The 23,978-nt window shown below is 39.9% G+C and overlaps 1 protein-coding gene and 1 pseudogene across 1 annotated transcript in view; both read right to left on the bottom strand.

Moving 5' to 3' along the window:
* Positions 1-23,978, bottom strand: part of LOC117346800 — a 37,057-nt pseudogene that overhangs the window by 5,157 nt on the left and 7,922 nt on the right.
* The window catches only part of LOC117346259, a 41,425-nt gene continuing 38,188 nt past the window's right edge, over positions 20,742-23,978 (bottom strand). The window contains exon 5 of the mRNA XM_033915661.1: positions 20,742-21,627. Within this exon, the coding sequence (XP_033771552.1) occupies positions 20,742-21,627 (886 nt within the window). The remainder of the gene's footprint in view (positions 21,628-23,978) is intronic.

The following is a 23,978-nucleotide window of genomic DNA, read 5'->3' as shown; positions in this document are numbered from 1 at the left end:
TTATTGTAATGAGTGAACATCATTTTCATTTGTTAGGTATATATATTTATTGGGGGGAGGTTTTAGGGCAGAAATATTTTATTTATTTTAAAAATGATATGTTTTTACTTGAAATATGATTATTTGTAGTAATTGAGGGAGGATGGGTGGGACGGGTGGTAATTTTCATATTTTATGATTATATGAGAAAGATTTTCAAGTGTTATATGTTTGTTATGTACTGGTATAATTTTGTACACTTGTTGATAGATTTAAATGAATAAAGAATTTACAAAAAAAAAATAAAATCTTAACAATTCTACTATAGACATGATTAGATTTATTTACATTTTGGTGATGGTATGGCATTATTTAATTTCCATAAGACAAGATTAATGTATTTAAAAAAAATAATTTCAGGCTATTTCTATCCTTTGACTAGACTGAGGGTCTCAGTCCATTGAAATATAGACACATGACAGCAGATAAAGACTAAAAGGCCCATCTAGTCTGCCCTTGTCCACCATCCATTATCTTCTCTTCTCCCTAAGAGATTCCACAGGCCTGTCCCATGCTATCTGAATTCAGATAGTCTTCATCTCCACCACCTCTACCAGGAGGCCATTCCATGCATCTACCACCCTTTCTGAAAAGAAGTATTTTCTTACATTACTCCTGAGCCTATTATTTCTTAGCTTCATCCTATGCCCTCTCCTTCTGGTTTCCTTCCTTATGGTATTTTGCTTTTAAAGACACAAAGGGCAGTTCCTGAATTATCACCATGACTGGTTGGTCTGCTGATGGGAAGGGAGGAATATTATCAAGTATTTTCCATTTTCTGTAAAGAAAAAAAATAGTCCCAACCATCCTGTGGAGAAATCAATTACACATTTTGGAAACTACATCCCTCCCTCCCTCCCTAATTTCAAGAGCAAGAACCTAATAGATACCCTAAATTTATTTGTAACCCTTGTGCTCCATGATATCACCCACCAGTTTGGTTGGAGATCTCTCCCTCTGCACACAGAATATAGTCATAGCAGCAGATTGGTTTTCCTTCCCTGGGTAATTTCCTGTAACCAGGGCGGCAACTTGGAGTGCATCTGAACTGTGGAGGTATCTGAGGATTGAGAAAACATGTTAAGTAACTTCATTTGATAATGGACGGCTGTTTCTAAAATGGAATTCTCTTTTTTTTTATTTATTTATAAATTGTCCTGGTCATGTGTAACAGCATATTTCATGCTTATGAAGGCACTTGTAAAAATACCCCAAAAGTTTCAGGGAGATAATTTTATAAAGGCTAATTAACCCTTCCCCCTGCATTTACTAAACCGTTGCATGGCGTTTAGCTCCGGCAGAGGTAGTAACTGCTCTGATGCTCATAGAATTCCTACATGCATTATATTTGTTACCGCTGCAACCGGCGCAAAAAACATGCTATGGTTTAATAAAAGGGGTGGTAAGTTATTTAGTAATATTTAGAGCTTACCAATCTAAATACAGGTTATATTAGGCTATAATTGGACATTCATGATACATCATTTTAAAAACAAAAACTGTAATGAAAACAAACTTTAAAAAAGACAGAACAGCTAACAGATTTCAAAATAGGAAAAACAACCTAAAAACAACATCACGTGCTTCCTGAAAAAGAATACCTTCAACTTTCAGAGTGGAGGAGTGGCCTAGTGGTTTAAGCAGCTGTCTCAGCACCCTGAGGTTGTGAGTTCAATTCCCATAGCAGCTTCTTGTGACTCTAGGCAAGTTATTTTACACTTCATTGAACTAGGTACAAATATGTTGTAGTTGTTAGGTGTCATCAACTAATGCTCAAGTCCTAGTGACATCATCATAATCACAGAGAAAAATCAGCATTCCAAGTCTCATACCCTTTCTTTCTATTTCAAGTGAACAGGAAGTGTTTTCCAACTAATACATGTATAGGCAGGTGTGCCCATAACAGCTAATTACTGCCAATTAACCCCAATAACTAATAGTGCCTAATTGCTATATGTACACATTTGGGTTCAGCACCCCCGATTTAAGTGACCTATACAGAATCTGGAGGCTAAATATTTGCCCATAAATCCAAAATATGCCATTCTTTTGACCATTTTATGACGAGCTTCATGAAGCACATTTGGATCTGCACATCTGATCGCTTAAATCTGACCTGAGTGAAAGAACTCTCCCAGATGATTGCCTTCTCATCAATGGTGAAATCCTGCCCTGGGGGAGCATGGGGGTTATAATGTCCAACAACTTCATAATTCCGTGTCCCATCAGGAAGAAGGATTATATTCAAAATATCGTATCCAGTGGTGAGGTCTCCATTCTCATCCATATACATCTCTTCCCCTAGACCGTTCTTAAAGTGGAGGTTCCTCAGATAGTGATTAAGCTAAGAAGGAAGGGTTAAATATTCAGTATTGCCATGTTAAACAGGTAATTTTAAGCTACAATGCATAAAACATTTTTTTATAACTATAATGAGAATTAATTTTAAAGCCATTGCCAGAGGTAAAACACTCTCCATCTCCTCCCACTGACAATCAGGCACAACCTTGAAGTACAGACCAATTTCCTAAAGAAAATAACTTGAAAGTGGCACCAAACGGCAGATAGATATTTTCTTCCAAAAACATTGAAGTCATAATTTTGTAACCCCAGAATTGGGTTGTTTTATTCTATAGACTATATAATTGGTCTGAGAGGACTTTAATTTTAGCTCCACTGGTTGGAATGTGAGGACAGTCTTATGGTCTGTGTGCCGTATATGATAATAGTAACAGACACAGGAGAAAATACCTTCTCACAGCAGAGAAACATAGAAAGATGATGGCAGAAAAGGGCTATAGCCCATCAAATCTGCCCACTCTACTGACCCACCCCCAATAAGTCTAAATGCTAATGACCCTGTTCCTTAACTCGACCTTTGTAGGGATCCCACGTAGATGTCCCATTTATTCTTGAAGTCGAGCACGCTGGTGGCCCCGACCACCTGCACCGGAAGCTTGTTCCAGTATCTACCACTCTTTCTGTGAAGAAATACTTCCTGGTGTCACTACTAAATTTTCCCCCTCTAAGTTTAATCGGATGCCCTCTTGTGGCCGAGGGTCCCCTGAGACAAAGGATGTCATCTTCCACCTCGACACATCCTGTGATGTATTTAAATGTCTCAATCATGTCCCCCCTCTCCCTGCGTTCTTCTAGAGTGTAGAGCAGCAATCAGTTCAGTCTCTCTTCGTACGAGAGACCCTTGAGCCCCGAGATTATCCTAGTGGCCATCCGCTGAACCGACTCGACTCTAAGCACGTCTTTACGGTAATGTGGCCTCCAGAATTGCACACAGTACTCCAGATGAGGTCTCACCATGGTCCTGTACAGTGGCATTATGACTTCTGGTTTCCGGCTGACGAAACTTCTATTGATACATTCCATCATCTGCCTTGCCTTGGATGAGGCCTTTTCTACTTGTTTGGCAGCCTTCATGTCTGCACTGATGATTACTCCCAAATCTCGTTCTACTGAGGTCTTAGCCAATGTTTCTCCATTCAAGGTGTAAGTTCTGCATGGATTTCCGCTACCGAGGTGCATGACCTTACATTTCTTAGCATTGAAGCCCAGCTGCCATGTTGAGGACCAGTTTTCCAAAGCAAGAAGGTCCTGTGTCATATTATCCTGCAAATAGCCTTCACTTACTATGTTGCATAGTTTGGCGTCATCGGCGAATAATGTTACCTTACCCTGCAGCCCTCGTGTCAAGTCCCCTATGAATATGTTAAAAAGGAGTGGACCCAGGACTGAGCCCTGCAGCACTCCACTGGTCACCTCTGATGCTTCAGAGAGGGTGCCGTTGACCACCACCCTCTGATGTCTACCACTAAGCCAATCATTGACCCATGCAGTTACTGTCTCGCCCAACCCCATCAATTTCATCTTGTTTAGAAGTCTGTGGTGTGGGACGCTGTCAAATGCCTTGCTGAAATCCAAGTACACTATGTCCAGAGACTCTCCCAAGTCTAGCTTTCCTGTTACCCAATCAAAGAAGCTGATGAGATTGGATTGGCATGACCTACCCCTAGTGAATCCATGCTGATTTGGATCCCTTAGATTCCCTTCATCCAAGATCATGTCCAATTTACGTTTAATTAATGTTTCCATGAGTTTACACACTATCGATGTGAGACTCACTGGTCTGTAGTTCGCAGCCTCTGCTCTGCAACCCTTTTTGTGCAGAGGAACGATGTTAGCTTTTTTCCAGTCCAGGGGGACTCTCCCCGTATTTAGGGAAAGATTGAAGAGCATGGCTAATGGTTCCGCCAGGACATCGCACAGCTCTCTGAGCACTCTCGGGTGCAATTCGTCTGGACCCATGGCTTTGCACACCTTGAGTCTTGACAGTTCGCTGTAGACGTCAGCTGGTGTGAACTCAAAATTCTGAAATGGGTCTTCCGCGCTTGACATAAGGTCCAGATGTGGCCCGTGCCCTGGTGCCTCGCAAGTAAAAACCGAGCAGAAGTATTCATTCAGTAGTTTGGCTTTATCGGAATCAGTTTCCGTGTAGTTCCCGTCCGATGTTCTAAGGCGTACTATCCCATTTGTGTTTTTTTTCCTGTCACTAATATACCTGAAGAAGGATTTGTCCCCTTTCTTAATGTTCTTTGCTAGAGTTTCTTCCACTGAAAGTTTGGCCTCTCTGACTGCTGTTTTGACTGCTGCAGACCTGGTCCTGTATTCTCCTTTCCCCGTACATTTGTATGAAAGAAATGCTCTTTTTTTTTTCCTTGACGAGGTACGAAACCTCATCAGTGAACCATTGTGGTTTTTTGTTTCTTTGTTGTTTATTTACCAATTTTATGTAGCGGATAGTTGCCTCGTGTAGGGTCAATTTCAGGGTTGACCACATTGCTTCCACATCATCAGTTGCTTCTTGATCCTGCAGCGTCTGATGGATGAAATCTCCCATGCGTGCAAAGTCAGTGCCTCGGAAGTTGAGTACCCTCATTTTTGTTTGTGATTTAGGGAAGCCTTTCCTAAGTTGAACCATACCATGTTATGGTCGCTTGTGGCCAGCGTTTCACCCACAGAGACCTCCGAGACACTCTCCTCGTTTGTAAGTACAAGGTCTAGGATGGCCTTGGCCCTAGTGGGCTCTAGCACCATTTGTTTGAGCTGTACTCCCTTCATGGACGTTAATATCCTCCCGCTACCACAAGTTGTCGCTGAGAGTGTGTTCCAGTCTACATCAGGCATGTTGAAGTCCCCTAACAGAACAGTGTCCCCCCGTAGAGTGATATTCTCAATGTCTTCAATTAATTCTGTGTCCTTGTCCTCCGTTTGTCTTGGAGGTCTGTATACCACACCAAGGTACAGGCATTTTTCTCTGCCTCTGGCCAGGTTTACCCAGATGGATTCCCCGGTGTACTTGACATCTGTGATCCTGGCTATTTTGATGTTCTCTTTGATGTAAAGTGTTACCCCTCCTCCTAACTTACCCTTCCTGTCTTGATGAAGTAGGTTGTATCCTGGTATAGTTATATCCCACCCATGAGAGTCTGTGAACCATGTTTCGGATATTGCCACCACTTCTAGGTCGGCATTCACTATTTCTGTTTCCAATTCTAGAAATTTGTTCCCTAAACTATGTACGTTAACATACATAGCTCTCCACTCTTTGCGCTTGTTAAACCCCTGTAGAGAGTTTCCCATCTGAGACAAAGTGTCTCCTAGCGAACCTTCTGCAGTGAGGGTACTTACCTCGGACTTAGAAGCGGAGTTTTGGATCATCACATCAGGATTGTTACTTACTGCACTGGTATATAAGTGGGTACCCTCCCCCAACTTACCTAGTTTAAAGCCCTTCGAAGCAGGTGGGCTAATCGGTGTCCGAAGACGTTTTTACCTCTGCTGGTCAGGTGAAGTCCGTCTGGTCCCTGGAGTCCCTGTAGTGCCTCACCAAGAAACAGCGAAGGTGACCTCTGTGTTGTACAGTTTTTTTAATTCATTCAAATAAAGGCTAAACACGTACATGCTTCAGCCTAAACGGCCTGCATCAGAAGTCTGGACACACTCAATATGATGTTACACTAATCTAATCTAATCTTCTATTTCTGCATCACACATATCTAAGCAGGCTCAAGGCGACTTACAAAGAGAAGAGAGGCAGGGAGAGAGGGGGAGGTGACATGGGGATAACATTTGGGCAGGGGAAGAACAGAGAATTCAAGTGTCAAAGAGGTAGGTTTTCAGTTGTTTTTTTCAGAATGTGGTATAGTTGGGTTCCATTCTGTTCGTTTCAGTGAGATCATTCCAGGTTTTCACCCCTAGGAAAGTAAGCATGGAGTGAAAAATTAATTTGTATTGGAGATATTTTGTTGAAGGAAGATTTAGTAGGATCCTGTTAAGAATTCTGTGGGAGGTAGACCATGCCTTTGAGAAGAGTTGGATGAGTGGAGCTGCTGTGTATTATTTGGTATATGATGCATGAAGTTTTAGATTTTATTTGCGATGGAATGGATAACCCGTGTAGTTGTTTGATGTAGGCTGATATTGAGTTGTATTTCTTCAGGTTGAAAATTAGTCTTACAGCTGTGTTTTGTATGAGTTGCATTTTATGGATCAGTGCGGTATTGATTCCCATGTAGGCAGCATTAGTCCAGCTGTAGTCCAACTGTGGTAGGATCATCGACTGTACAATCAGAGCAAAGTGATGCTGATGAAAGTATGCTCTGATGAGACTTAGCTACCTCATGGTGAAGAGGGACTTTTTCCGGATGTTAGAGATTTGAGCTTCCATGGTTAGCGTGGAATCAAGAATACAGCCTAGGATTTTAGATGTTTTATCGACCACGAGGGTGTGGCCCGATTGGAGAGTGATGCTTGTCGGTGCTATCTGTTGGGCTGAGTGGAAGTATAAGATTTTGGTTTTGGTTTGGTTTAGTTTTAGCTTGATTGTTTCCCAATTTTAGATTCTTTCAATATAGATTGAGACTTTATTGGTGACATCTGACTGGTTGTTGGTTGTGGGGATGAGGAGCAAAATGTCATCTGTGTAGGACATTATGCTTTCATCATCGAATTTGATGTTTCCGAGGAAACTCATGAAAAGGTTAAACAGGATGGGGGAAAGTGCAGAGCCTTGAGGTACCCCACAGAAGGCCTTCCAGGGTTTCAAGATCTCTTCATTCTTTTTAACAATGTATTCTCTGTTTTTGTAGGACGTCAGAGAACCATTTTAGCACTGTTCCTGTTATGCCAGTTTCAGACAGTTTTGTTAATAGGTGATGATCCACGGAGTCAAAGGCAGCTGAAATGTCAAATTGCAGGAGTATTGCTTGACGTCCCATACTGAGTAGTTGTTTGTTTTTTTGTGATTAAAGTGATGTTGACAGAATCCGAATTGGGTCAGGTGGAGATATGAATGTAGCTCGATGGATGGATAGGTATGCCAGTGATGGGTCTGTAGTTGGAGGTTATGGAGAGATCTGCTTTTGGATTTTTTGGTATGGGAGTAAGTGCTATTTTTCCCATAGTTTCTGGTAATTGGCCTTGGTTTAGGGAGGTATTGAGAAGGTTGGTAATCCTGATGATAATTTGCTTGGGTGCAGATGCGAGGAGGTAGGTGAAGCAGTTGTCCAGGGGACTGTGAAGTGTGGATAGTTTAGATAATAGTTTTGTTGTATCCAAGATGGACAGGTCAGAGAATGAAGCCTAGATTTGGTCTGCTTTAATGGGTTCTGTGGAGTCCTGAGGTTAAATAAAAGCAAAAAAAAATCCCACATTGTTGTATTGTCAATAAAGCTAATGATAAGACAGATTCACAAAGACTGGAGTGGACTTTGCTGGTGACTCCAGTGATTGGAATGTAAAGGCAATGACTCACGGATTTCTATGGTCATTGTACCAGAAATACTAGCGAAAGGAAAGGATCAAATATGTTATATTATCTATATTCATTATTGGTTTAAGACTGAGTTACTATGATTTTTGACTGCTGGGCATTCATGTTTTTTCCTGCTGTCATCTACTATGTTACTAGCAGAGACATCATCAGAAACCTAATTAATGATTGCAACTGGAACCATACTCAGCTACACATCAGCTAATGACCATTACAGATTCCTTCTTCTCATGACTTCATTGTCTTATCCTTTAAATTAGTTAATTAGTTTTATAGCCCAACCTTTCCCTGTTCTGGTTTCGAGGATACATAGACAGAGTTTTAAGGATCAGAGATACATACGATACATTTAACTCCCCAGAGTGTAGATGTTTACGAATCAGTCTTATTTCTCTGTAAGTTGTAAGTTATTGATCCTGTAGCTTTTGTGTCTCTGATCCTGTAGTATGTTATTAGTACATGCTAAACACTAACACGTCCGTAGACTAACATGCACACATTAGCGTTTAATGCGTGCTAATTCGATTAGCATGTGCTAAATCAGTTTGCGTGCACTAAATTGGTTAGCCCACCTTAGTAAAAGGACCTATATGTTTTTAGACTCCTGAGGCAGGCCCATTCGGGCCGAAACACGATCGTGTCAAGTCTTTTCATTCAATAAATGAGATTGAACACCAATCAGCCACCTTCATTGTTTTCCTTCAGTTAGTAAATAAAACCATTTTTAACTTGTGCCTAAAATTTAAATAAGAATACACATTATTTATCAGAGAGGGAAACATGGACTCCTATCGAGCTATTTGATAAGAAAGCATACAACTAAAAAATGTCTTGTGCATACATAAAAGCCTATGATTTCCCGGTTCATGAATCACAGCCTTAGTAATTTGCAGTATTTTCTGACAGCCTCTTCCTGGTACTAAAGTAAGGCTACACCAATCAGGAGTTGCTTTGACATACTATCTGGCATGTCAAAGCAACTCCTGATTGGTATAGCTTAACTTTAATACCAGGAAAAGGTGGTTGGAAAATACTGAGAATGATGTTCAGCACCCACCGGCACCCTAACTGCCCTGTCTTGCCTTCAATCAGCTGCTAAACCGCATTTGCGGTGTTTCAAAATTCATAGGTGTTCCTGGAACGGATCACCCATTAATTTCAGTGGATTACTATACTACCTTTTACTGAGGCAAAAGCAAAACATGTGGTCCTTCTCAAACTCTGGGCTGCTGATTTTTTTTGATAATTCTTTATTGATTTTGATTTTCAAACGTTAATAGTGCAATACAAATAATTAAAGCATAAGCACTAGAGAAAATGCACTTTAAATAAATAAAGAATTCAAAATACAATAATTTCCTCCCCCTCCCCTTAATTAAAACAAGAAGAAGTACATATATAATTCCAATAATATTGAAAACTAATTATAACAAAACAATAATTGCATTCATAAGAAAACCACAATAACCCTTCCCCACCCCCCTCACTCCTCTTTGAATGTGCATATTTAAGGGGAAAAAATTATTTTCAATCTTTACATTATCTTGTTAATGGCTCCAAAATATATTGAAACTTCACAAAATTCCCCTGCTGCATAGTTAGTACCTTTCCATTTTATATATATGACATAGTGAATTCCACCAAAATCTGTATTTCAGCCTATCCCAATTTTTCCAATTATATGTAATCTGTTGTATGGCAACCCCTATCAATATAAACAACTGGGTAAATTCAAAAGACAAAAATGTTCCTAAATGTCCATAACGAGAAACAAACTAATAAAGGAACAATGCTACTTCAAAAAAAACCTTTGAACCTTAGGTGGTGCTCAGATTCCAAGATGGAAAACAAGACCTCAATGTGGGGACTAAACCCCTATAGAGACTCTTGTGGTATCTATCATTGCACCGTATGAAAGATTTTTTTTATATAGAGTACTTGTTGATGATTGACTCAATAATTTTTTTACTGGTCTCTATCTTAAACGCTTCAAAGTAGATGAACTTGAAAATGTATGAGCTTGAAAAAAAGACTTAGCTGTAGAATACAGGAAGCGTTGGTAGTGCTGGGTCCGGACGCGTTTCGCCGCCCTGGTGCAATGATAGATACCACAAGAGTCTCTATAGGGGTTTAGTCCCCACATTGAGGTCTTGTTTTCCATCTTGGAATCTGAGCACCACCTAAGGTTCAAAGGTTTTTTTTGAGGTATGGCAACCCCTGTCATAATAAGTAGAAGCTTATTATTATTAGAGGAAATTTGGCCCTCATTGACATGCTAAACAAAACGGTATCATAAGATAATGCCACTGGATTATCTAGCAAATTATTTATTTGACCCCCATATTGGATTTCCAAAAAGCAAGTATCAATGGACAATAGAATAACAAATGATCTAATGTCCCAGCTTCAAAATGAATTGCACTTGAAATTTACTATCGTGCTCTGCCCTGCCAAAATTTTCAAGGCTGATTCGATTATTTTCCTTGAATACCCTAAAGACTCTTCAATATGGAGCCCCAGTGTGATGTTGGGTAAGAGCTCTGAGTTGTTGTTAATTTCCTCCACTGCAAAAACACAGGCCAAGAAGTTGTAGGTATTTTGTGGATAATAACTGTAATGACATTAAGATCATAATTTCATAACAGGCCACCTTGAAAGACTTGCAAAAATGCACACATGTATGCATATTCAGTTTTAATAGATAATCAGATTACCATATGGGTCATTTTACTATGCAGTGTGAAAAAGACACCTGATATATTTTTAATAGCCTTCCAACATCTCTTTTGTATAGTATGGGATTCATATTCTAATTCTGATCTAATTAGTTAGCAATGCACAAGTGCTGATGGATTAGAAAAGCTGTGCCACCCTCTTTCCAAAATTACATGCAACCAGCACTAAAAAAAAACTACCAAGGTGTGTATTTTATCCTGTTGTAAGCATGTGTTAGTGTTCACCTCATTTGATAAAAAGGCCACAATATCTCATAGAACATAAGAACAGCCATACTGGGTTAAACCAACAAGCCCAGTATGCTGCTTCCAAGAGTGACCAATCCAGGTCACAAGTACCCAGCAGAAATCCAAATAGTACCAACATGCCATACAAAATACCAAAGAATAGCAAGATTCTATAATCAAAAGATTAACAAGATTCCAGAACCCCAAAGAGTAGCAACATTCAAGAGCTGAGATTGTGATGTCATAATGCCTCATTCCACCATTGCTTAAGAGTCAACCTCATCAGTGATGTCACAATCGCTTGATTGTCCTAGACTTGGCTCAGAAAAGAACAGCTATACTGGGTCAGACCAATGGTCCAACTAGCCCAGTCTCCTGTTTCCAACAGTAGCCAATCCAGGTTACAAGACTTCATGTACAACATCTAGAGTAATTTATGCATTGTGGTGATCCTGCCCATTAGTATAGGTGGGTCAAACCTTAAAAATGAGCCTTATTGAGCATCACAGTTGCCTCCAGCAACGGGGAAGAAACTCTCCAGTAGCTTCAAATTGCTTTGATTTTCATTATTCTTTTAATGACTTTTGAAGACAACTCAGAATACTCTGAGGGAAGTGTTCTTCATAGTCTCCTGATACAGAAGGAGAGAAATGGGATTTTTCTTATTAAGCCAGAGTGTTTACAAATGGCTTGAAATGTGAGTGTGACATTAGAGTCCTTTTCTGCTTTCTAGCTGTTAACTTTTGACTTAGTTAGGGGGGATTTTGGAAACAGAGGAGACGTTCATGACATTCTATGTGCTAGGCATGTTGCATGTAGTAAGGGTGTTTCTTTATAGTTCTTTGTTTATGTAATTCAAAGTCTACTATATATGAGGAAGGTTTTATTAGTGAGAATGTTTCTGATGGTGTTTTTTGGAGGGTAGGTTCTGCTTTGGGTGGTTTTCTAGATATTCAATGTTCCTTATATTTGGTGAAGTCATCATATATATGATAAAGTTCTCTAACATATTCTTTCATTAAATCCTGTTTACTTAATACATCATCACACGATTACATGCAAGTGGGTGGTATTAATGAGCAAGAACATAAGAATAGCCTTACTGGGTCAGACCAATGGTCCATCAAGCCCAGTATCCCAACCTCATGGTGGCCAATCCAGGCCCCTAGTACCTGGCCAAAACCCAAGGAGTGGCTTTTGAACTTAGGCGCACTCATTTAGGCCAAGAAACAACTGGCTTTAATAGGTTGTGCCTAATCTTAGGGCACCTACCTATGCTTAAGCCTACTTTATGCACCTCAAAGTGCAATTCCCTGCAGCATGCCTGGCTTTTAATAGTCACATTTAATGATGTTCTCAGTGCCTAAGGAGACCGAGGCTTGACATCATTTAGCACAATGATTGAGCACATGAACCTTGGTTAAGGATATTTATTGTACTAATGTTTATCACAGGATTGTCCCAACTCATTTCCTTAATCTATTTATTTAATTTTCTATACCGTTCTACCAGGAGAGGTCAGAATGTTTTACATGATTTTACTCAGGTATTCTAGCATTTTTCTCTGTCTGTCCCTGTGGGCTCACAATGTACCTGAGGCAATGGGGTAGGTCAGGTGACCTATCCAGGGTCACAAGGAGCAATATGGGTTTGAACCTACAACCTCAGGGTGTTGAGGCCACAGCTCTAACCACTGTGCCACATTTTTAGACATAAAATGGTCAAAGGAGGCATGGCAAATATTGTCTGCAAAGATGGCAAAATAAAGTTGGCAAAACAAGGTAAAAATGTAATATGACAAAACAAGATATGGTGAGACATAGCATGACAAGCCTAACCACTAAGATATATGATATTGTTTGGCTGTTTTTACTGTTTTTAAACTTTTAAATCTGATGGGCATTTCTTGCTGTTTTATGTTTGTCAATTGATGATACTGAAAGACTCTTTCATAAAGATTGTGACTCTTGAGAAAGGCATGAGCTGCTGAAACACTGGCAGTGTTGAGTCCATATCCAATAAAGCACTTTCAGCTGAAATCCTTTGCAATTGATGACATCTTTGCTTCATGACTCTTGTGTGTGGAAACGGTAGTACAAAGTATGGTTAGCATAGTATGACACAACTTGGCAAAAATGATTAGACAAACGTGTGTGATGAAACATAGCATGGTAAGCAGGACTGTGTCATTTAAGGAGAGTACTATTCAGTGCAGGTGAAAGGATTACCTTATGTGACATCAGACACCTGAATATGTCACAAAAAGGGTGAATCTATTTTTGCCCTTGAAGAAAGAATGAAACACAGCTCTGTTAGGAGTAACTTTTGATTCCCTTCAGACTCAGATAAGTTATGAATCCAAACCATCTCAATCAGACATAGAAAAATGCACACCCCATTCACACACCCCTGATCAAGGAAGTAAAATGGAAAAAAATATACGATGGCCTCCTAGCCACTCAAGCAGCAAAAATAGATAAACAGATCTCCAATCTACTGATAACTACCCCAGACTACAAGATATTCAGAAAAGAAATAAAAACTATACTCTTCAAGAAATTCCTGAAACAATCCTAACATCAAATACTCCTCCTCCCTCCTTCCCTCTTCCCGCCACTCTGAAACTACCTGACCTAATCTTTACCTAACCTACTCCTTACCTGACATACTTGACCTACTCTTTACCTGACCTACTCTTTACCTGTACCTCTCTAGAAACATCTAATGATCTTCCATTGTAACCCCGCCATTTATAATTATTTTGTAATCTGCCTAGAATTGCAAGGTATTGGCGGAATAGAAATCTCTAATGTAAATTTTGTTTTTGATTGCTTATATGGACTTTATTTTTGATCTTTCTTTATTACTTAAATTAACATGGCAGTGGACTAAGGGATCTGGCCAATTGAAATCTTAGGCCATGCTCAGTACATCCCAGAATGCACCAGAAAAAGGCAGGCCCACCATTCACAAGATGGTGGACCAGCCGGCTGGAGGCAAAAAAGATGCCTCTTCCTGGCCAATGATTTAAGGTAGGGGTTCCAGGAGCTAGAGGGTCATGGAGGTATATCTGGGTAGAGTGGGTTGGGAGGTCCAGTAGGGAGGATGCCCATGATGTTTGGGGGTGGGGGGTTTCCAGCAGGAGGGACTGGGCATCCCTCTTGCCAGCAATGTACGGGTGGTGGTGGGGGTTCCAGCAGGAGGTACTGGGCATCCCTCCTGCAGGTAGTCATCGGGGGGTTGGGTTGCAGCTAAACTTAATACAGCAGGGAGATCCCTTGCCATAATAAGCTCTGCCATAACCCAAATTTCTAACTAGTGCCTGTGGCATGGTGACCGGTTAGAGAATCAGGTTATTAGTTTGGTTTAGATGTCTGTCTGTGAGGACAGATGCAATTCTCTATAGGACGTCAATGTGCGATTCTTAATAACCACTTACATAGCTTCTGAGATGGGGCATCCTATACAGAATCTGGCCAATGTCCATCTGGATAGGAATTTATCAATGACCACACAGGTCAATGTTCTGGTCCATAAATGTTATTTCATATTATGGAAGCTTTTGCTCCCTCAGACCTTATTTGAATGATAATTTCTTCTAATTATTATTTCAGTCAGTTATTTTGGGTATATTAGACTACTGCAATATTGTACATCTGGGAGGCTTTCATAAAAATCTTTATCTACTTTGATTGATAAAAAATACTGCAGTATGTATAATTTTTAAACTGAAAAAGGCAGACCATATAACTCCATGCTATAGAAAATTGTTCTGGCTTCCTGTAGAGGCGAGAGTGCTGTTCAAGTTAGGATGTATATGTTACAAAGTTCTGTTTGGTAAAAAGATAATTGAATCACTGATGGAACACTGTATAACAACTGGACATGTGTTCTCTGATTTCAAATGTTTTATAATAGAACAATTGCATGCTGATTTCAATAGAGGGGATATTAGACAAAGAATACATCAATGGGAGCAACAATTAATTTTTACATTTTAAACTATTCAACCCAGTGGTTTAAATTTTGCAATTGAATGGTGGACGTTCTTCTACTGTTGCCAGACATCTCTGTTTGGGCTGATATGCTATGTTTTATAAGTGCATACTGTGAATGGATGGATCACCAATGTTTGCCACATTGTGAGTGGATCATTGCTTTGATATTTCCCCTGAAGATGCGATTAATGAAGCGACGTACTCCTGTAGGGATTTGAATTGTTTTCAATGACCAGAGCAGATGCTCAAGGCCCAGCAGCAGCCCAGCAGAAAACTGGTGGCAGGTCCTTTCTAGCACCAGCGGCGCACGGGTAAGGACAGGGCCGGTCAGTGGGGAGAGGGAGGAGGCAATCGCGAAGGGAGGGAGCAGCACCGGTGGCGTCAGGGGGAGCAATACTGCCAGTTCCCGTGGTCAGGTCAGGTTGGGTGGGGGCTCACAAATCAAGTCAATGCTCGGTTTGCAAGTTACAGTATGCTCGAGTGTTTTGCTCGTCTTGAAAAACACTCGCATACCGTGTTACTCGCAAACTGAAGTTTGACTGTACTTTGTATTATTATTTATTTATTTAAGTTGAATTTCTAGCCCGCCTCCCAGAAGAGCCCAGAACGGCTTACATAAGGATGAGACTCTTCAGTTCTTGATTTCCAGTGAGGATTGGAACATTACTTTGTTACAACGAGATACAAGTGAAGTTTTTCTGGTGACCTATGACAGTTATGGGACCACTTTGTGAGGTTGTATGTTTGTAAGTACCTTCTTGATTAGTGGTTTCCAAGCCATTATTGGCTTTAACTGAGATCTTTTTCCTTCACTTGTTTGAATTGCTGTACATCTGATCCTAACTTACCTTCCCAGGCACCAGAAGAGGAGACATTTCCCTTGTAATGAATGAATCTCTGATCTTTCCTTCTTTAAATTATTCTTATAGGTAAATTAATCCCAAAAGTAGCATCTTTGTCCCCTTACCTATCCGTAAGCAATATTGAGGAATTTCAGAAATTTTCAGGTGCGATAGATAAGGTGTAAATTGTTAGCTCCATTGTCATCACTCCATAAAGGGCCAAGTCACATGTAGCTTGAGAACAATATGTTTAAGCAGGAAAAAGATGCAGGTTGATTAGAAAGTATGTGTAATGGTGTCTTCATAGGGTGTGACTGTGAATTATAAAATGCATTTTCAGAATAGACAATCATTTTATTTCTGATAACACACGGAGGAATTGAAACTTTATATATCCTGTGTATTGCATAAATATGAAGAAAAAAGAAATAAACTGTGTAAGGTATAAAGTTAGCAACAGAAAAAAAAACACAAAATGTTTTAGGTAAAAGATCATTTACAGGTTATGGACCTGGGGGGCCACCGTGGGTGCTGACTGCTGGGCGAGATGGACCTATGGTCTGACTCAGCAGAGGCGACGCTTATGTTCTTAAAACCTATTGAAAAAGTGGAGTTTATTTTTAAGGAATTGCACTGCTATAATGGTTAACAGGGGAAAAGGTAACCATAATGAAGCTTGCTAGAAGAGAGGTAAGACTGAATGCACTGTGCCTGAAACAAATCTGTGACCCATATTCCATTCCTAGATGTGTTTCAACTGGTTTAAACAAAACCTTCATTTAACATTTGTTGAAGTCCTTTTATTTATAGTGTATCAAGAGGGGTGTGGCTCCTTCAATATAGAGGACCAAGTTGCAGAGAAAGTGCCTTAGTGAGTCTTCACTGAAAGCCCGTACCGGAATATTACTGTCAACATGAATCCACATAATTTCTGACTTTCTCAGGACTCTTTCTTCATTGACCACCAGAGGGGAATTGAATGACTGTTTCTGCCAAGATTACTGGACTACACTTGCAAAATAAATTTTATGAGACTGAACTTTAAAACTTTACAGTTTACTTTCTTACACCTAAGGACTTATTTCTTTATTTTAAAGTTTTATCTTTCCCCAACAATTAAGCAATGCTTTGCTTATTACTGAAATTTATTACTAAGCCTCTGAAATTATAAGACAAAAATAGGCTAATTTATGTAGGTTATTGAATGCAATGCTAAGCAAATTGTATGTATTTTCATCCAGTCTGGAATTTTATCTGTCCATATTTTCACTCACTTCAAGAGATTCTTTCCTGCCAGAACAGTGAAGAGAATGAAGATACCACTGTCTGATAAGAGATGGGACCATGGCTTCTACTACAGATTCTACCTCATACTGCTGAGAGGATGATGTGGGATAACTTGAAGATATCCAGAGTGATTAAATCTTTACTGGTCACAGGATTAGAACACAGGAACAGTGTTTCTTGAAATGAAGAGTTTTGTTAACTTGTTTCCCTAGGTGCAGTAAGCTCTTGTCAGGATGAAATCCAATCATATCTTTAAATGTCCATGAGTATAAGAACAGTATTTTAGGATGTTTGAATAAGGAACTACTTTATTTGTAGTGATGGAACCAAAAAATTGTAGGCAAATGTAATGTACTTATTGTGAAGTTTATTGCCAACTATAGCCCCCTAACACTGATGTCCTTGATGAATGTCATTTAAGCAAGTTGTCGTGATTTGATGTCTACATTATGAAGCCTTTTTCTTATTAGTCACAATTTCAAACCTTGATTGATCCTTCCATGAATAATTATGACTATAGTTACTTAAGAAAGTAGGAACAATCTCTTTTTACATTGTCTTACACATAGGGTTCTACTTTCATTATTTGGCTAGCCAAGATTTACAATTGGCATTCTTATACCTTGTTTGATTCAATTCATGACATTTCAGTTCACATCTGATGATGTCTTTCAGTTTAAGAGCACCAACAAGCTTGAGCTACTCTGAAGAAAAACTTCAGTTATCACACCAACTTATTACAAAACCTCCATACCCTCCACATACAAACCTTTGTGAGTGAGGGATATCAACTTAAAAGCTAGCGTAGGTGAAACAGAGTCTTGTTACAAGAGGGGAATGTTGAGGAATTTCAGGTGTCACAGAAAATTGAGGTTGAGAATGAATTTAAAAAAGTTGTCTATTAAAGATCTGAGATTCAGATGGATCTATAGTGACTGAGAAAATTATAATTAAGGATTGAAAGGTTTAAAATGCTGATTCTACATTTCAGCTAATGCTAGGAAATTCAGAAGGTTGATTTTGTGACTCTTAAGAGACATAGATTTATGTACCATTGTTCACATACATCTATGGGGATAAGGTTCTCAGAGGAACAGGAATTTGGGTGTTTTATAGAGAATCTGTTTCTTATAGATTAGAAAAAACAATACTACCACTTGATAGGTCATACTAAACTAAACCTTAGGTTTTTATACCACATCATCTCAACATTTGCAGAGCTCGACACGGTTAACAAGAATTAGGGTGGAAAGGAACTCCAGTGGAGGGAAAGATGAAGAGGAAATTTAGAGCACTAGAATAAACAAAGAGGGAGGAAGAGTTACATTTTTGAGAATAATCAGGTTTTCAGATGTTTATGGAAGAGTTGGAGTGAGCTCAGATTCCTAAGTGGAGAGGTAAGGTTGTTCCAGAGCTCAGTGATTCTAAAAGGGAGGGAGGAACCTAGTTTTCCTACAAGGGAGACACCTTTTAGAGAGGGAAAGGAAAGTTTCAGTTTTTGGGTAGATCTGGTGGAATTAGGGTAGATCTGATGGCTCGGAGATGGGCGGAGCAGTGCTCCCACGCTCTTCTCCTCTCTGGATTCCTCCGTGTTCCCAGCAGCTCGCAGATATCAGTGTGGGGGCTGAGAAATGGCTGTGTGCCTCAGTAATAATTGATTTTTCAAAGGCAGAGGTCTCCTGTTGGATTGGGAAGAGACGGAGCAGTGCTCCCACACTCTTCTCCTCTCTGGATGCCTCTGTGTTCCCAGCAGCCCACAGGTATCTGTGTGGGGGCTGAGAAATGGCTGTGTGCCTCAGGAATCGCTGATTTTTCAAAGGCAGAGGTCTCCTGTTGGATCGGGGAGAGACGGAGCAGTGCTCCCATGCTCTTCTCCTCTCTGGATGCCTCCGTGTTCCCAGCAGCCCGCAGGTAAGTAAGTTAAGATGTGTTTGTAGGAAGTAGGGCTTTGTAACTGACATGATTGATACTTGGAAAGGTCAAAGATCAAAACTGATTTAGGAAGAAAGGTGAAACACTGCCACCTGCTGCCACCTGCTGGGTTTAAAAACTTAATAGAATTGACTTTTAATGTTAACATTGACGTAAGGCATTTTTGGAAAGACAGTAATGTTATCAACTGTGCCATTGTATTCTAAAGCAGATAATTATTAAAAATGATTTCACATAGGGTATAAATCTGTTTGCCTTGTTTTCTCTCTTTGAAGAGCACTGGAATTCTGAGGGCTTGCTCTTCCTAGACTATGGAAGCTCTGTCAATAAAGACATATTCATTTTTACATGGCTTTTCCTCGTCTGTTATTTGAATTCACAGAATGGAGTCTCTAGCCCAAACATGTGCGAGAGAGAATCCGTTTTTGCAATTCTTTTGGCCTCAATGTTCAAGTCTCCAGCCTACTTGAACAGCAAGGAGTTTGGCTTTACTTTGTCTCAGTTCATTTTAGGCAACAAGCCCTCAAACACTCTACATACTTTTAAAATCATTGGCCTAACGAGAAAGTTTCCAATCCAGAACTCCTTTAAAATCAAATATCCTTTTTAAGCTACTGTCCAAATACTTCATCAAAGTTTAGCAGAAAAGAGACTACACTTCCCTTCACCCATTCTCTTCTCTGCATAACATACTAAATGGTGCTGAAAAGTTCTCAGGCAACTTGAAAATTCCACAATTCTCACTGACATGGTTCAATCAATGACCTGAAAAAGGTAAATGCAATTAATTATCATTTGCAGAATCATAACAAAATACATTGACATTGTTTCAGATGATTGATTGAACCGTCAATGAAAACATGGAAGTTTCAAGTTGGCTGAGAACTTTTCATCAACTCATAGTTGTTTCTTGCAGTTATAACACCCCCAAAGTCCTTTTTTAAACAGAAAATCTATGTTAGAAGTCATCACACCCTCAACCCACCACCCATACACCATGATTTTATGACTCTCATCTAGAAGCCACTTGCTGCGCTTGTTACTGTATATGAATACCTTTCAAGTATTTAAGTTCCTGTATTATATCTCCCTACCCCTCCTTTCCTCTATGGTATCCATGTGCAGGTGAAAGCCCCATTCCATTTGTGTTGCCTTTCTCTAAACTGCTTCAAGACTTTTTTATCCTTAGCCGTGTTCTTCCTCCAAAACTGAACACAGTACTCCAAGTAGAACCTCACTAGCAATTTGTACAGGACTGTTAACACATCCTTTCTTCTGCTGGTTATGCATCTCTCTGCATCTTTCAGTCACAACAGCTTATCACCTTAATATCATATGACACTATCAACCTTCCTTTCCTGGTCTGTGGATATCAGCCTCTTGCTCCTTGGCACATACAAGTCCTTTGGAACATTCTGGAAGATTTATGGGTACAGTGGATGTACACACATAGATAAACAGCCAAAAATAGGACTGCTTTTTGTGTGGTTCAATCTAGTCATTTAGATGTGTAGGAACTAGCCCTGAATAAGGTTCATGACCGTATAACTACTTTCTACACTATGGTCACCCTGGCTTGAAGAAGGCAATGCTGAATATTGACCCCTATGTTTCTTTATTAATGTCCACATTATCCAATTTGCATTTGATCATCTTAATGTGCTAGCAAGAGAACACTGGAATGCCCATTCCCTTCCTATGACCAACAACCTTCGATTAGCACATGCTGACTGGCAAATTACTACAAAAAATATTTAATGCACAACTTTATGATCAAATATTTTTCCCATATTAAATGTGTGATAGCATTTAATGCAGTTTGGTAAAAGGGCCCCTACAATTTTCTTAGGTCCTTTCTGTTGTTCCTTTCAGGCCTCAGCAGAATAATATAGCATTTAGGGAAAAAAATACAGCCCAACAGTCCAGTGCTGGAGGCCAGAATAGCAAATATCTCCACTGCCACCATGTACTTGCCCTTGTTGCTCAGGAATGTTGGGATGAAGGAGATCCAGACACTACAGAAGACCAGCATGCTGAAGGTGATGTACTTGGCCTCATTGAAACTGTCAGGTAGATTTCTTGCTAGGAAAGCTATGATAAAGCTGATACAAGCTAGAAATCCCAGGTAACCCAGAACACAGTAAATTGCAATTACTGATCCTTCATTACATTCGATTAGTATTGTTCCAATTTCTGATCTCATATTAAAATATGCAAATGGGGGAGCAGTAAAAAACCAGGCAAGACACAAAAAGGTTTGAATAAGGGAACAGGAAATGACTATAGAGTTAGAGACCCTGGAACCCATCCATTTATGGAGTTTGCTTCCTGGTTTGGTAGCTTGGAAGGCTGTAACCACAGTGATAGTTTTTGCCAGTATAGAGGAGAGCGCAATAGAAAAGGTGATCCCAAATGTAGTATGCCTGAGAATGCAGGTGACATCCTCAGGATGCCCAATGAATAACAATGAGCAGAGGAAGCAGAGTATGAGGGAAATGAGGAGAATATAGCTGGTGTGTTGGTTGTTGGCTTTCACTATGGGAGTGTCTTTGTAATAAATAAAGATTCCCAAGATGACAGTAGTGATGAGAAAGAAGAACACGCTTATGGAAGTTAATGCAACCCCTAGAGGCTCTTCAAAAGATAGGAAAGTTATTACTTTTGGGATGCAGGCATCTCTTTTTTTATTTGACCATTGATCGTCCGGGCATGTTGTACAGGTGTCCATATCTGAGAAAGAAGATTATCATCTCATTATGTCACATATATCATAAGAAAAATAGCAAAACCCAAAAGTCAAAGGGAGGTAAAAAAGCAGTAACCCCAAGAATAAAAACTTAGATAAGAGGGAGAGACAAGAGCATAAATGGTAAATCTACTAGTACTAGTAAAATTTAGTGTAATCGGGAGAGCCCTCAGTCACACAGCCACCAACTGGAGACTCCCAGAGGAAAGGCTGTCACTGGCTTACACCCAACAGAGTGTTAACTGTGAAACATCCCCGGGCTCTCTCCAAGCTAATTAATAAATAAAGTGCACCCCAAAAGTGCTGAGTGTGAAAAAATATATATAAATAAATCAAAAAAACACACTATACCATTGATTGCAATTGTCTCTACCCCTTATCCAGGGGGCCAAGATAGGAAAATAAAGCGTCCATATCCAACAGAGCAAACAACAAACTGGAAGTACTTAGCTTCTCCGAAGTTGACATCTGCTGGCTGTTTTTTCACACGGAGAAGCTAAGTACTTCCAGTTTGTTGTTTGCTCTGTTGGATTTGGACGCTTGATTTTCCTATCTTGGCCCCCTGGATAAGGGGTAGAGACAATTGCAATCAATGGTATAGTGTGTTTTTTTGAATTATTTATATATATTTTTTCACACTCAGCACTTTTGGGGTGCACTTTATTTATTAATTAGCACGGAGAGAGCCCGGGGATGTTTCACAGTTAACACTCTGTTGGGTGTAAGCCAGTGACAGCCTTTCCTCTGGGAGTCTCCAGTTGGTGGCTGTGTGACTGAGGGCTCTCCCGATTACACTAAATTTTACTAGTACTAGTAGATTTACCATTTATGCTCTTGTCTCTCCCTCTTATCTAAGTTTTTATTCTTGGGGTTTGGGAGGTTACTGCTTTTTCTACATATATCATAAGAACATAAGCGATGCCTCTGAGGTCCATCGTGCCCAGCAGTCTGCTCATGCGGCGGCCCAACAGGTCCAGGACCTGTGCAGTAATCCTCTATCTATACCCCTCTATCCCCTTTTCCAGCAGGAAATTGTCCAATCCTTTCTTGAACGCCAATACTATACTCTGCCCTATTTCCTTACCCCTACCAGTGGGTGTAAATGTTTTCCTAATGCACCTTCTGGATACCCCTCACCTGAGAACTCCAGGAAAGCTTCTGTTTGGTAGCCTTGTACCTGGCTTTCCTGTTCCCTTCTGTTAGAGCTCTGCTACGGGGCACAGGTTAAGAAACCCAGTTTCTCTCCTGAGCATCCTGCATGGCTGGGAGGTTTCTCAGCTGTCCAGTTCTGTGCTGCTCTGGCTCATTAGGTTTCCCAGCTGCATTGCTTAGTTTCTCTTAATAATAATAATAATAATAATCAGTTCTTTCTATGTTTCTATATGGGGTGGGACAGTAGAGTGGGCAGACTTGATGGGCTATAGCCCTTTTCTGCCATCATCTTTCTATGTTTCTATGTTTATATACCTCAAAACCTTAAAGTTCTATGTGGTTTACAATAATTAAAAAATTACAATTAAAAAGAAGTTGAATAGAACTCAAAAAGCAAAAAGCTAATAATTAAAGACACTATAATGATCTCAATGGTATATAATAAAATTTTTCTAATTAGCTGCCTAAATATTTTGTATACAAATGTCTTTAAATGTCTCCTAAAAGTCTATAAATGTTTCCTAAATTCCCCATAAGTGTCAGTAAGCATAAAGCACATCAGTTCTGCAAATCCCCAACCCCTATCTTTAACCCTTCCATGGTCAGGGAGCAAGGCTTGAGGTTTAAGGCAGACTTTTCAGCATGCTTAAGAAAGGAAGAATAGGGTGACAAAGCAGAATCTGGCATCTGGCTTTACTTCTGCCCTGTCTCTTGAACTACTAGTAGGACTTTAGCCTTCTGCCAAAGCTTTCCACTTCTATTTCTTGCCCTAGGAAGGAAAACAGCTTGATTCAATTCTGGGCTGGCTGTAGGGGTTCTAGCCAGTAACAGGGACTTACCTGTCACTATATATATATACTGTCACATTGAAATCTCTGTGAGATCAAGTGTAAACTTAGAGAAGCCAGTCATAAGTGAAAGACTGGCTAAATTGTCCCAGTCTACAGAAAAATGTAAACACATACCACAGCCCAGAGTTGGGGGGAAGAAAGGGGCACACATAGGAAACAGCTATAAAACTCATATACAAAGCCTCAAAAATGACTATGTAGCTTCTTTTCTCTGAGATGCTCATTGACTGCTTATCCCTCATCAAATTGCCTATAAAATCTTACCACTTTTAATACCAGACTTGAGCACTCTCCAGCTTTTATTGATAAAATCCTTATGCCA

The sequence above is a fragment of the Geotrypetes seraphini genome, chromosome 12 (assembly GCF_902459505.1).
Source record: "Geotrypetes seraphini chromosome 12, aGeoSer1.1, whole genome shotgun sequence".
NCBI lineage: Eukaryota > Metazoa > Chordata > Amphibia > Gymnophiona > Dermophiidae > Geotrypetes > Geotrypetes seraphini.
This window is presented reverse-complemented; position numbering and strand designations above follow the sequence as displayed.